This window comes from Elephas maximus, chromosome 23 (genome assembly GCF_024166365.1).
Source record: "Elephas maximus indicus isolate mEleMax1 chromosome 23, mEleMax1 primary haplotype, whole genome shotgun sequence".
In the NCBI taxonomy this organism is placed as follows: Eukaryota; Metazoa; Chordata; class Mammalia; order Proboscidea; family Elephantidae; genus Elephas; species Elephas maximus.
Genome location: NC_064841.1, coordinates 17,287,811 through 17,301,298, shown reverse-complemented (window position 1 = coordinate 17,301,298; position 13,488 = coordinate 17,287,811). Strand labels below are relative to the sequence as shown.

Below are 13,488 nucleotides of genomic sequence, written 5' to 3'. Positions count from 1 at the left end.
AGTGAGCTTCTTTGCTCTGAGACACTTGTAGAATGGTGATATTTATGAATTACAGTTTGGAATTATATCAATTGTACTCAGAAGACGCTGCCTTCAGGATGGTGTAGCTAAAAACAGGGGCCTGAATGTTCTTTGGTTAACTGAGATCCCATTCCTTTTCAACCAGGTCTCACTGTCCAGAACAGTCAATTGGAATCTGATGAATATATCTAGGAACAGGCCTTTCAGCTTTAATCTTTGCCAAACGTTAAGTACTATTTTTTTTTTTTTTTTTGGTAACATTTAGTTTGCTATCATAAACTCATTTCTTTTTAAAAGAAGGCTGCTTTCATTTTTATCAATCCTTTGGGGAAAAATCAACTCACAGTCTGAAGTGGTATTCCATAAATCAGTCACAAAGCTCCCACTTGCCAACACAGAAAACACTTGGTGCCAATACTGTAGGCAGAGCTTAGATGCCCTTTGGAGGCTGAGGAAACGTCCGTATGAGCCTCACCAATAGCAGATGCCTTCTGGAAGTTTCCTGCCTTAAACCCAATCTAATTCAAGGATGGCTTTTTTGGACAGAAAATAAGCAGTTAAGTGCTAGATTGACCTCTGAAAAAGTAGAAAAAAATATTTTTTGGTGTTTATCCCCAGTTCCATGAAAATATACAAAACACTATTATTTAGTAAATATTAAGTCAATTAATTAACGGAAAATTTCCCATTCAGATATAATAATCAAAGAAAAAAAATCATTCCTTTCAGAAATATTACCTGTTAGCATGCACGCCATTCACCTGAGTGATTACAGTAGACAGCTGACCAAGCCCTAACATGGACTTCACTACACCATGATAATGAATAATCTAGAAATTTAAAAAACATTTAAAATAGCAATTACAACTTCAAACATACTTTGAAAACCAACAGTAGTTTAACTGATAATCATTACAAAATATTATTTACCTCGTTATTGCCTACTTTCTTAGTTTAGCAATTGACTTGCCTGGCTATATGGCAGGACCCTCTACCAATATGCTAACACATTTGAATTTTTTTTTAAAAATGCATATAAACTAAAAAAATCTCAGTTTGAATTTACTGTTTTTTTCCAGATTTGGTCTAATTTTCACTTCTGATGAAATATAAAAGTAACAAGTAAAAGATTATTTGTCTTACTATTTCTCATACGAAAGTTAAAACTTATAGGTGATAAAATTATTAATAAGGATTTTGAGTTTTAGTAACTGAAAAGTTAAAAAGAGAGCCATGCAATATTCCTTAACACTGAACAAGAAGACAGTGAAAAATAAAGTCTTTTGTACTTGAACTTCTGAGAAAATAGAAATGCCAAATGTAAGAAAAAAAGCAACACCTCAAGATTAGACAGAATCTAAGTCACAAATCCATGATGCAACAGCCTTTTCCTGTCCCAAGAGATAGAATATATATAACATACAAAAAAAAAAATTTTTTTTTTTTAATTTTTTTACCCTTATTAGTAATTATAGCTCAATGATTCTAAGGGAACAAGTCAGAGATTCACAGGATAGGGAAAGAAGGGCATGTAATATCTGAAAACATTTCTCAGGCTGTAGAGAATCACTATTATTATTAAAAATTGACACAGGTTTTATACTTTTAATACCCAATGAAGATTATATACTTTTAAAGTTATTACATAAAAACATAAATATACTCCACAATAAATTTCATTCATTTGAGGGATTTCTAAGGTCATAGGAATTTGGCATTAGAAGGGAACTCTGAGATCATCTAGCACCAGTCTCTAACTTTATCAATCAGGAAACTCAAGCTCCAAGAGGCTTAAATATTTTCCCAGACATATGGTGACAATGGTAGAGACAGTACTGAAACTCAGGTTTCCAGAATTCCTAGTTCAGTGCTCTATTTTGGAGGTTGTTTTTCAATTATTATCTTACCTGGTCTGGTTCTAGCTGAATAGCTCTGTCATAACAAGCAGTGGCATCCCTCAGTAAGCCAATGCTTTCATGTTCAAGGATCTGTTCTTTTAGAGATGGTTCTGCCTTTCGAATTGCGCTTACTCCAGCCACTCCATCTGGTTCATGCATGGCAGCATACAATTTCTTTGTTTAACCAATTAAAAAACAATCAATTGGAGGAAAAAACACAACTGGAAATAAAAATGTAAACCTACTAGTTTATGTGAAAGGTGTACATGAGAAGTTTCTTCCTTAGAGCAAGAATAAGTTGTTTCAAGGAAGATTCACAGTAAAGTTATAAACTTATTTCCTGACATTCAATTAACCTCAACACTCTTACTGCACTTAAATAAAAATCTGTATTAGTAACCGTTAATGATTATGAAAACTGTAAAGAACCTCAAGGTCCTGAAACACCTTTTGAACTCAAGTGATAATAAATTCTGTTGAGTATAGTTTATATTACAAGTATCTTATTGCATTTTAAAATTAATCAAAAAAATTTAAATAAGCATTTTAATATATTGGTATTGAGATGCCGTCAAGAAACCCAAAACATCAAGTCTGGGCTCAAAGGAGATATGAAAGCTGAAGGTAAAAATTTAGGAGCAATTAGCACAAGGGTATTCTTTAAAGCCAGGAATGGGTTAATGATGGAATAATCTTGGAAATGAAGAGAGAGAGAGAGAAGGAAAGAGGGTTAAGGAAGGAGACTAGAGTATTTCTAAATTTATCAACAAAAAAGTGCCAGCTAATAAAACCAAGAAAAGAAACCACAGAAGATGAAAGAAAACTGGAGAATGGGGTACCCTAGAAGCAATGGGAGGAAATGAGTGTCCTACAAGAGGAATGGTCAAATGATGCTATGAAGTTAAGAAAATGAGGACTGAGAAACATTTATTGGACTTGATAACATTGAGGCCAATGATTTCCTTAGCAAAAGTACGGTCAGTTGGGTGGAGAAAGAAAAGCGCTGTTGGAAGGGGAAAAGAGTGTATGGGAAGCAATGAAGTAAATGCAGGGAAGGTAGACAACTCTTTCAAACACTCTGGCTGTAAAAGGAAACTGAGAGATTAAGTATATGAAAGAGAATGTACAATCAGGGCAACTTGTAAAAAATTAAGATAGGAGACACCAGAGCATGTCTATATACAGATGGGAATAGTCTAAGAGGAAAAATTAATGATGCTGGAGAAAGAAGGAGTATTTGAAAGCATGAAATCCTTGAAATCAAGAACACAAGTAGAAGGGTCCAATTCTGACAGGAAGAGATCCTTCCTTAGGAGTAACAGGAGGGAAGGAAAAGAATGTGGGTCCAGATGCCAGTTCATTTGCAGATTTGGTTTCTATTTTGCTAATAAACGATGAAGCAAAGTCATCAGTTGACAGTACGTGTGGTAAAAGCAGAGAAATGAGGGAAAAGGAAAAAAAAAGTCATCCTGAAAGAAAAATAGGCTTACTGAAGAAACACAAAAGGAGGCAGTGTTCAAGGGCCCTGCTAATGCTTAAGATCACAAACTTAAAATGTAACTAGTCAAAAACTCCATCATGTGAACTCTCTCCAGCAATGTTCTGCTGCATACATGCGGGCACTGCCAAGGCAGATGGGTGAGTTTATCCAAGAATGGAGTTTTAACAAAGTGAATACAACACAGTGGGAGAAGGACAAGGGAGTCGAATGTGCTTGTAAAAGAATGACTTTAACAATGAACCACAGACTCAAAGCTAGACAAGGAGGAACACAAAAATGGAAGGGGACTAATATTCATCCTAAGACTACAAACTACTAATTTTCCAGTTCTCTTTACACTTTGCTTTTTGGCCTGAAAAAGCCCACTAATCTTAATCTTATTTGATCCCACTGTATCAGCCCCACTTGCCCTTACTTTCTTTTCTTTCCTGCACAGCCATGACATGATTGCGTAAAACACTATTTCACCAGCATCCTCATGTACACTGTCTGATTTCTAACACAACCAGTATGTCACCAGTCATCACCCCACCCACTCACCTACCCCCAAATTCAGGTCCACATTTCTCACAAGGAGAACACTAATGGCCTCCTCTCCTTGAATCATAGTCCGTTCATACCCTTCCTCTACAAATGTCATAGGCATTTAGCTAAAATGCCATTCTGACCATAATACTTCCTTAGTTCAAACTCTCTAAGCTTCTTGGACAACTTAAAAGGTTCTCTGTGATTTGTGATCTTTCCTCTACCCAAAACTTCATCTTTTCTCTGGCATCCCAAGACTGCCACTTCATTCTTCAATACCTACCATGCTCTTTCCCAACTCCAGAGATGCCTCTGCGTGGAATGTCCTCCTTCTGTTATCTATTTAACTATTACTCATTCTTCAAGAACCAACTCAGACATCATCTTCAAGAAGCCCTTGTGACCTCCTGCTCACCCACTCCCATCCCCTGCTCCATCCAGAGGATGGGTTAAGTGTCCTTCCTCAGGGCACACCTACATCACTGTACTTAAGATATTACACTGAATTGATGCTTACCTCTCCCCAGTAATTTGTAAGCTTATAAAGTAATTACAAATATCTCATGCCTAACACAGCACGCAACACTCACAGATGCTCAATAAAATGAACATAAATGACCAGCAACGTTAATTACCATCACTAAATTCACTACATCTACTCCTCACTTATCAACTATCTTATTATCTGATGTTCCACATTTATGACAATAGTAAAAAACCTACTATCCAACTATTTTGCGCATTAACAACGTACGTACGGCAGTAATGAACACCAAGGTGCGAGGCAAGAGTAACACTGGCTGTGATGGTTAAGGTTGTGTCAACTTAGCTGGGTCATGATTCTGAGTGGTTTGGCAGTTATGTAATGATGTAATTTGGCAGTTGTATAATGATGTAGTCATCATCCATTTTTGTGCTCTGATGTTATCATCCTCCATTTTCGCCTAATGTCAATTTTTGTATAACAATCTAGTCTTTGGAACCTAACCATGTTGATAAGTGAGGAAAATAAGTGAGGAGTGGGTATATACTAATTTCAAACCTGTAAAAATCCAAGATGCTCCTGAATATTTTGCTTCTTTTCTATAATAAATGATTCAAAATGCATTACAGCTCGTGTGTATGCTTTGGAGCGGAAGGAAGCTACTGCCAGAGTATCTTGAGGTATGAGGTCTAGAAAACGAGTTACACTCTGATAGTCTTCATAATCCACAGTAGATGCTACATTATAAAAATAAAAACGAGTAATTAAAGGCTAAAATTTAAAATACGACATTTTAAGCATTTAAATTCAATTTATTTCACTAAATTAATTAATCTAAATGTATCATATTTAGGGCATAACTATCAACATGATGATTACTCCAAGGGTTCTCGTTCCAATTCTATCATTATTACTTACCTTACTTTGGAAAGTCATTTAACTTATTTGAGCTTCTGTTTCCTCATCTATAAAAGGGCAATATTAGTATTTGCCCAGCTTACCTTACAATGTTGTTATGAGGATTAAATGCAAACTTATACAAAATGTTGAATAAAAGAGGTTATAAAAGATATGAAGATGAATTATTTATTATTGGTGACTATAAAATAAGTAGCCCTGGAGGCACAGTGGTTAAAGTGCTCAGCTGCTAACCAAAAGGTCGGTGGTTCAAGCCCACAGTCACTCTGTGAGAAAAAATGTGGCAGTCTGCTTCTGTAAAGATTCATAGCCTTGGAAATCCTATAGTGCAGTTCTATTCTGTCCTATAGGGTCACTATGAGTCAGAACAGACTTGATGGCAGTGGGTTTAACTACAAAATACTGGTACAGTACAGTTATTAACGGGGTCAGAGCAGTATTATGGAAATCCATTGATAAAAGAAAAAGGTATCCACAAAAACATAGGACTATTTTAAGTGAATCCTTAAATTATAAAATTGATAAAGAAAAAAGCTAAAGGATGAATAATTAAGAGAAGACAATAAACAGAAGTTATGACTCACCCATTGCATCCACCTTGTCTCTGTGTGATTTGCTCTGTGGAAACTTCTCAGCTTTCAGTGTCTGAAATTTGTGCCTTGACCACTGTGTGAGATGGTCAAGCATGGAGAACACTGTCTGTGTACTGAGCTGACACAGATCAGATGCACTATCTTGGGCATTTATGCTATGCTGATCATCATGCTTCAGAACTGCCATAATTTCTGCATAAACCTAGGAAGAACGCATTTATGGTTCATTATATAGTGGTTAAAGTGCTTGGCTGCTAATCGAAAGGCTGGTGGTTCGAACCCACCAGCTGCTCCATGGGAGAACAATGTGACAATCTGCTTTGGTAAAGATTGCTGTTAGGTACCATCAAGTGGGTTCTGACTCATAGTATGACCCTATGTACAATGGAACGAAACACTGCCCAGTCCTGCCCCATCCTCACAATTGTTGCTATGTTTGAGTCCACTGCTCCAGCCACTGTGTGAATCCATCTCCTTGAGGGTCTTCCTCTTTTTTGCTGACCCTTCACTTTACCAAGCATGGTGTCCTTCTCCAGAGACTAGTCCCTCTTGATAACATGTTCAAAGTACTTAAGACAAAGTCTCACCATCATCGCTTCTAAGGAGCATGCTGGCTGTACCTCCAAGACAGATTTGTTTGTTCCTCTGGCCCAGAAAAAAGCAGTCCATGGTATATTCAGTATTCTACACCAACACCATAATTCAAAGGCATCAATTCTTTTTCAGTCTTCCTTACTCACTGCCCTGCTTTCACATGCATGTGAGGCAACAGAAAATATCCTGGCTTGGGTCAGTCTCACCTTAGTCCTTAAAGCAACATCTTTGCTTTTTAACACTTTAAAGAGGTCTTTTGCAGTGGACTTGCCCAGTGCAATGCATCATTTGATCTTGACTGCTGCTTCCATGGGCGTTGATTGTGGATCTAAGTAAAATGAAATCCATGACAACTTCAGTATTTTCTGTTTATCATGATGTTTCTTATTGGTCCAGTTATGGGGATTTTTGTTTTCTTTATGTTGAGGTGTAATCCATACTGAAGGCTGTAAACACTACAGCCTTGGAAATCCTATAATGCAGTTCTGCCCTGTCCTGTAGGGTCGCTATGAGTCGGAATAGACTTGATGCCAACAGGGTTTTTTTTGTTTGTTTGTTTTTATTTACATAAAATATCATTTTACTATTATTTGACACATTAAGATTAACCATTCTGAGGCAACAATTTCACACAAAAAAACAAGACCATGAATTCATAATAAATTATCTTTCTTTTCTATAATTAAACCATGAAAAGACTGCTGTAAAAAGAAAATCTACTGTAAAAGAGTCACTAAAGGAAAACAAAAATAAACATTAAAAAACTCTTCTAGGTTATTCAACAAATGATAATGAAACCATTTATTAACTCGTAGTAAAAAAGTTAGTACAATATCTCACACTATACATAAAAGCCAATTTCAGAGGAATTAAAGGGCTAAATATAAAAACAAAAAGATTAAAAGAAGATGTAGGAAAATGTGTTCATGACATTGAATAAGAGAAGGCATCACTTAAAAGGGTTAAAATTAAAAAGCTATAAAAGGCTTATTAATTTGGCATTTATATTTAATTTTTCTGCAATGGCAAAAGGCATAAACAATAGTTAAAGGAAAAGAATATGAACAGAGAATTCACGGAAAAGTAACCCAAATGACCAATTAACACAACCTTAGTAGTAATAATGAGAATGCAAATTAAAACAATAAAATGTCATTTTATACTCATCATGTTGCCTAAAATGTAAATGTTTGAAAATATCAAGTGTTGGCAAGCATGTGAGAAATAGATACACTGGTGAACTGCCAATAGGACTATAAATTAGTACAACCATTTCTGCAGTCTCCATTAAAATTTTAAATGCACATAACATATACTCTTCAGTATCCACCCTGAGAGAGGAAAGAGAGTGAGAGAGACAGGAAGAAAGATACACACGCACGCACACACACACACACACACACACTCTCTCTCTCTCACAAGAAAGCATTGCTATGATGCTCGCATATGTAATATATACTTTCTTATTTTCTATATTAAGCATTGTGTAATTCTTTGATAAACACAAGTTTTTAAAAAGCTGTATGCCTGTAGACACTAACACACATAGCCACACAGTTATGTACATCTCTACTAATATGTAACCTTTCTAATAGTAATTAGACTGGACAAAGTTTCACATGTTCAGAAATACAATCTCTTACCTCCTGCTGATCTTCTTGATTACAGCCCAACAAAACATAGACAAGAATATGTGGAAGAAGATAGATGGTCACCTTAAAGTCATGCTTCATCATAATGCTACAGCAGGTAAAGATTTTACTGGCGAGATCATGTCGTACCTGTAAACTCACATGGTTAGGGAGAATAAATAGTTTCGTACATTTTATTCTGTTGATTGAATGCCAAGAAGCACCACAGGAGAGGGGTATTCTCTTACGGAGAGAGGTGTGTACACTCAAGCAAGGAAGGAAGACTTCAGATCACCATCTTTCTGGTCGGAGCCCTGGTGGCATAGCAGTTAAGGTTAACAGTTCAAATCCACCAGCCATTCTTTGGAAACCCTATGGGGCAGTTCTACTCTGTTCTATAGGGTTGATATTCTGGTCATTCTAAATCTCCCCAAGTACCTATGTGCAATTTAAGCTACCTGAGCAGACAACCACCTCAGCATCAATGTCTTCACCCCTTATAGTTGGTTTTTGAACACGACCCTTCTAATTAATTACAGTATGCTTAAAAAAAAAAAAAAACAACCGTTGCCGTCTAGTTGATTCCGACTCATAGCAACTCTATAGGACACAGTAGAACCGCCCCATACGGTTTCCAAGGAGCAGCTAGTGGATTCGAATTGCAATTGCTGATCTTTTAGTTAGCAGCCTCGCTCTTACCCACTGCACCATCAGGGCTCAGCTAGCATTAAGTTCAGTGTATTCATTCCCTGAACACACAGATAAAAGGAGGAGCCAAGAAGTATGTTCCAGAACAGTACACTCAGCATGAGATACAGACTTAAAATAAATAACAAATGCTGGCAATTAATTAACTACAGAAAAAAAAAAAGAGAAAATTAAATTGCTGGAGGTTAGAGTCAAATTTTAGTAGTATGACCTCTTTCGGTGCACTAACATTACTATTCCCTTACAAATTTTTAAGAGTTTTTTTTTTCCTCAAATGTAAAATATTCATTAATTAAAAAAAAAAATATACATACAAAAAAACCCCTAAATAATAGATTCCACAGCTGGAAACAGTTAATTTGCTAATATTCTACATTACGCATATTATATTTTCAGTATGTTCATTAACCATTTGTGAGACAATTTCTTGAAATTACTAGATATAAATTATTATATTTTTAAAATCACAGAAATGTAAATTAAATGATTCCTGAAACATTTTCTAGAACACACAGTACTGTTTTTTCTGTCAGGCACGTAAAAATTCCATATTAGCAAAACATCAGAAATATACCTGTTTTTCTATGAAATTTCATTAAAAAAATTTTTTTCTTTTGGAGGAGGTTCAGATAATACATCCTCTTTTAGAAATAGCCACTAAGGATAATACATCTTATTTATTACATTAGAAAAGTCTTTTTATTGTGTGAAAAACTCTGAAATTATCATTAACATCCTTTTAAACAGTATTAGTGTACAATATAAAAATCAATAGATATAAGGTAACGGACATTTTATAAACACATTAAGACTCTGGTAATTTGCTTGTTAAAAAACCTTCTCACCCAGAAATTGTTACTAGTAACAATGAAGAAATTGTTATTCTCTATTAGTAAAAATTTTCTACAAAAATTTCTATTATTATCGGCACAAAGGTTTGAATGCCTTCTGTGTGTGCTAGGCACTAAGACAGATGCTCTGGTTTCCTGTAGAATTTCTGATGAGTTAACAAATTATCAACAAGGTTCTCTTACCTTTGTTATAAGATAACCTGCCCAAGATGCTGACCAATCTGCAAAGTTATTGCCTAATTTACTTAAGTAAATTGGCTTCTTGACTCCAGACCAATCTGTTGACTTCTGAGAACTCTTATACCTGTAATTTTGAAAAACTGTTTACCAAAAAATATATAAGATATATCATATGTTTCTAACTTTAGTTAAGAAAGTATAACAAACTATATCTATCACTACTACTTTGCCTTAACTGAAATCTAATTAAAAACATCACTTTTCTTGTATCCTTCTTTAGGGTAGAGTGGAATGTCATTCTTACATGCCCCAAGTATCTCAAAGGATTTGAGACTGAGTCTGTCTCCTTCTCGTCAGCATTCCTTTCAGACCCTTCTTACTCAATTCTAGTATATGAATCACCTGTTCCTTTGAGGTTCAAGCCACCGAAGTATACCGTTTTCTACTCTTCCTCATTACAGGCATCCACTAAGCTCATTAATAACTTTAGCACATGGCTCAATGTCTTCCTTTTTTCCCCAAATCTTATTATCATCCTAAGTGACTTCAATGCTTACCTGGACCACCTAATCAACCTCAAAACTTGTCAATCACTTTCTTCTTTACTCCATTATCAGGGGTCTCTTGCCATTACAAAGTTCTTCACTTCCAAAATCAATTCTTTACTCTATGACCAGTTTCTTAAATTTTCAGTTCTTCCACCCAGTTACTCCAACACATCCAACATGTTACTGAGATCTTTTCTGTTCTCTGCCTTACATACTCTTCCAGTCTGTGACACCCTCCTCCCATTACTGCTTTCCCTAACCAGCTTAGTCTCCATGGTCCTTCACTTCAATTTTGGTAACATCCTCTACCCGCTTCTGCTATACTGTCTACCAGCTACACCCATCTGTCAACCTCCCTGCCTTGGATCAATCTAAACACCTTCACTGAAGTGATACCCTGGCCACAGTGCACTGCAGAAGGAAAATCACTAAATGCTCATGAAATTAATACTACTACAAATTCTTGATCTTCAACCTCAATGGATTCTCTATGATGCCCAGAAATGCTTCTAAGGTGTCCTGATTAGCTCTCTTTCCTGTTTTCCACAATGGTATTTTTAAATCATCACCACTCTCCTCAAACCACCACTGACACCTTCAGCAGATGAGATCATCTGCTATGCCTACTATTACACAGAAAAAAAAAACAAAACATTGTTTCCCACAACCAAATCTGAATCCAGCCAGCATTTTAACTTTCCCTATTACAGTGAACGAGATCTCATTCCCTTTAAGTTTAATCCCCCGTGGCTCCCATTCTGGATGCTCTTCAAGGTCCTCATTGTATTATCACTTCTCTCTTCCCTTCAACATCTCCCTCTCTAATGGCTCATCAGCATTAACATTCAAACATGTTTAAATAGCTCTCATCTTAGTTATATGTATGTAGGATATTTTGGGGTTGGGGAGTGGTTTCCTTTTAAATCATCAACATTGGCTGATGTAAATAACATCAATATAAACAACTATAATAAAATGCCCTACACTCAAGGTACTGAGCAAACATCATGTATTTCACTGTATTCCAACTTTCTAAAACTTGAGAAATTCAATAACCTTTTAGTTGCCTAATATTAAACCAGGCAAAAAATCGAAATCCTTTATTTTGAATCATCAGGCACATACATGATTTTATTGAGTTTTATGGTGAAGTGAACCACTGATATTGGGATACAAGCCAGGTTTTGCCTAGTCATATCCTGATCTTCTCTCTTAAAATAATTTCTATGACAACTTCAAACTTAAGTTGATCTATCCAGTTCTAAAATTTAATTCTTCCAAATACAGCCAAACTTTGATCGAAGTATAGTGAAAAAAAAAAATTAAGAATATAGGCGTAAAACTTCAAGGCAGCAAAAACATGGACATGCTTTTAGGAAATTATTTCCCCCAGGCCCCCTGAAGCAAATATCAAGTAGCACAAGCTATATCTCGTGATCATTAGCTGATTTGGTAACTTGGTGTTTCATACAAAAGGGGGACAACTGCACTGATAATGCCTCTTATTTTTATGAGGCAGCAATTTCAATGAGCAGATCAGAGCTAAATAAATCTCCTAACTTCAGCCATAAGTATGGTTCATAGATCAATTTCTTACACTGCCCCAAATTTCCCTCTTGAAGCCGTATCACCCAAGATAAATAAAGTAACCTCTGCTTCAGATATAAAAGTAGAAGATCATAAATATTCATTGTTTTGCTAAGATCACTCTTGCATATGACCATTTAAATAGGAGCAGAATAGCAAGTGGGCAAAAAAATATTTATATGACACTAGTCAAAAGAAATAAAATCATATTAAACGTGAATATAATGAATGAATATAAAAAACTGTCTAGCAAATAAGTATGCATGCCTAAGAGTTTTTATAAAAAATTTTATTGTAAGTCTTAGCACTGGGGACTGTTTAATGTAACAGTTCAGCACTGGGCTGCTAAATGAAAGGTTAGCAATGTGCACCCACACAGTGCCTCCCAGTGGGAAAAAGACTTGGCAATCTGCTTCCGTAAAAATTACAGCTTAGAAAACCCTATGGGGCACTTCTAGTCTGTCACATGGGGTCAACATGAGTCAAATATCGAATTGGCAGTACCCGACAACAATTAACAGGCACTTTACTAAAGTTCACAGAAGTTAGGTAATTTACCCAAGGTCACATATATAATACATACTAGAGTAGCCAGAACTACAGTTTTTAACGAAACAAATTTTATCATTTTATGAATTTCAATCAGCTGTAACCAAGTCATTTAAATTAAAAAAAAAGCTTAGAAAATATTTTTTTTTAATATGTAAAGGGAAAACTATATTCATGAAGAAAAATTGGGAAGAAACTAAAATCTCTCTAACTGGGGTTACTAGAGGCTTTGGGACTAGCTTTAAACAATTCAATATCTGTAAAAATTAAACGTCTTCAGCTTCCATTGATATTCAACTTTAAGTAGATTCTTACGAAGTACAAATAACGGCTGAATAAATGAAAAACATTAATCCTTTTAGCTTTACGAAATTTGTTAGTTATAGGCTTTAACCCAATGAACAGACTGCACTTTTCATTTTGACAAAACAGACTATAAGCATAAATCATACCAGAAAATACACCTACGAACACACATTTTGAATGCTCAAAAATTATATTAAAAAAATTACTGATTATAAATAATTTAATGGAAGTTATTTTAATGTGTTCACATACCTGGTATTTAGATGAGGCTCCAGTATTTCCCGAACGTGCTCAGGAAACCTCCTCCATAACTGGTGACCTGGGCCGTCACGCTGCATCTCTCTACAGTCATAAATAGAAAGTAACTCCTGCGAATACACATTTCACATTTGTAAGTCAACAATGAAGTAGGAAAACCTGAATATTCATCCATGTTCTACATACTATGGTTATAAAAACACACAGAGAAATATAAAGTTTTGTAGCAGCAAAAGTGCTTAGGACATTTCTCTCAATACCCAAAACCATTAAGATAGCTTACTCAAGGTCATGAAGCTGTGGCAGTGCTTGAATATGAAGCCAGTTTGTGTTCTA

At 35.6% G+C, this 13,488-nt stretch overlaps 1 protein-coding gene across 3 annotated transcripts in view; it reads right to left on the bottom strand.

The window, feature by feature from the left end:
* Positions 1 to 13,488, bottom strand: part of ATR (ATR serine/threonine kinase) — a 101,278-nt gene that overhangs the window by 37,683 nt on the left and 50,107 nt on the right. For all 3 annotated transcript variants that reach the window (XM_049867762.1, XM_049867763.1, XM_049867764.1), the window contains 7 exons: positions 13,147 to 13,262; positions 9,908 to 10,028; positions 8,178 to 8,315; positions 5,932 to 6,142; positions 4,988 to 5,166; positions 1,929 to 2,093; positions 760 to 851 (listed from right to left, as the gene is read on the bottom strand). In XM_049867762.1, coding sequence (XP_049723719.1) covers positions 760 to 851; positions 1,929 to 2,093; positions 4,988 to 5,166; positions 5,932 to 6,142; positions 8,178 to 8,315; positions 9,908 to 10,028; positions 13,147 to 13,262 — 1,022 coding nt within the window. The remainder of the gene's footprint in view (positions 1 to 759; positions 852 to 1,928; positions 2,094 to 4,987; positions 5,167 to 5,931; positions 6,143 to 8,177; positions 8,316 to 9,907; positions 10,029 to 13,146; positions 13,263 to 13,488) is intronic.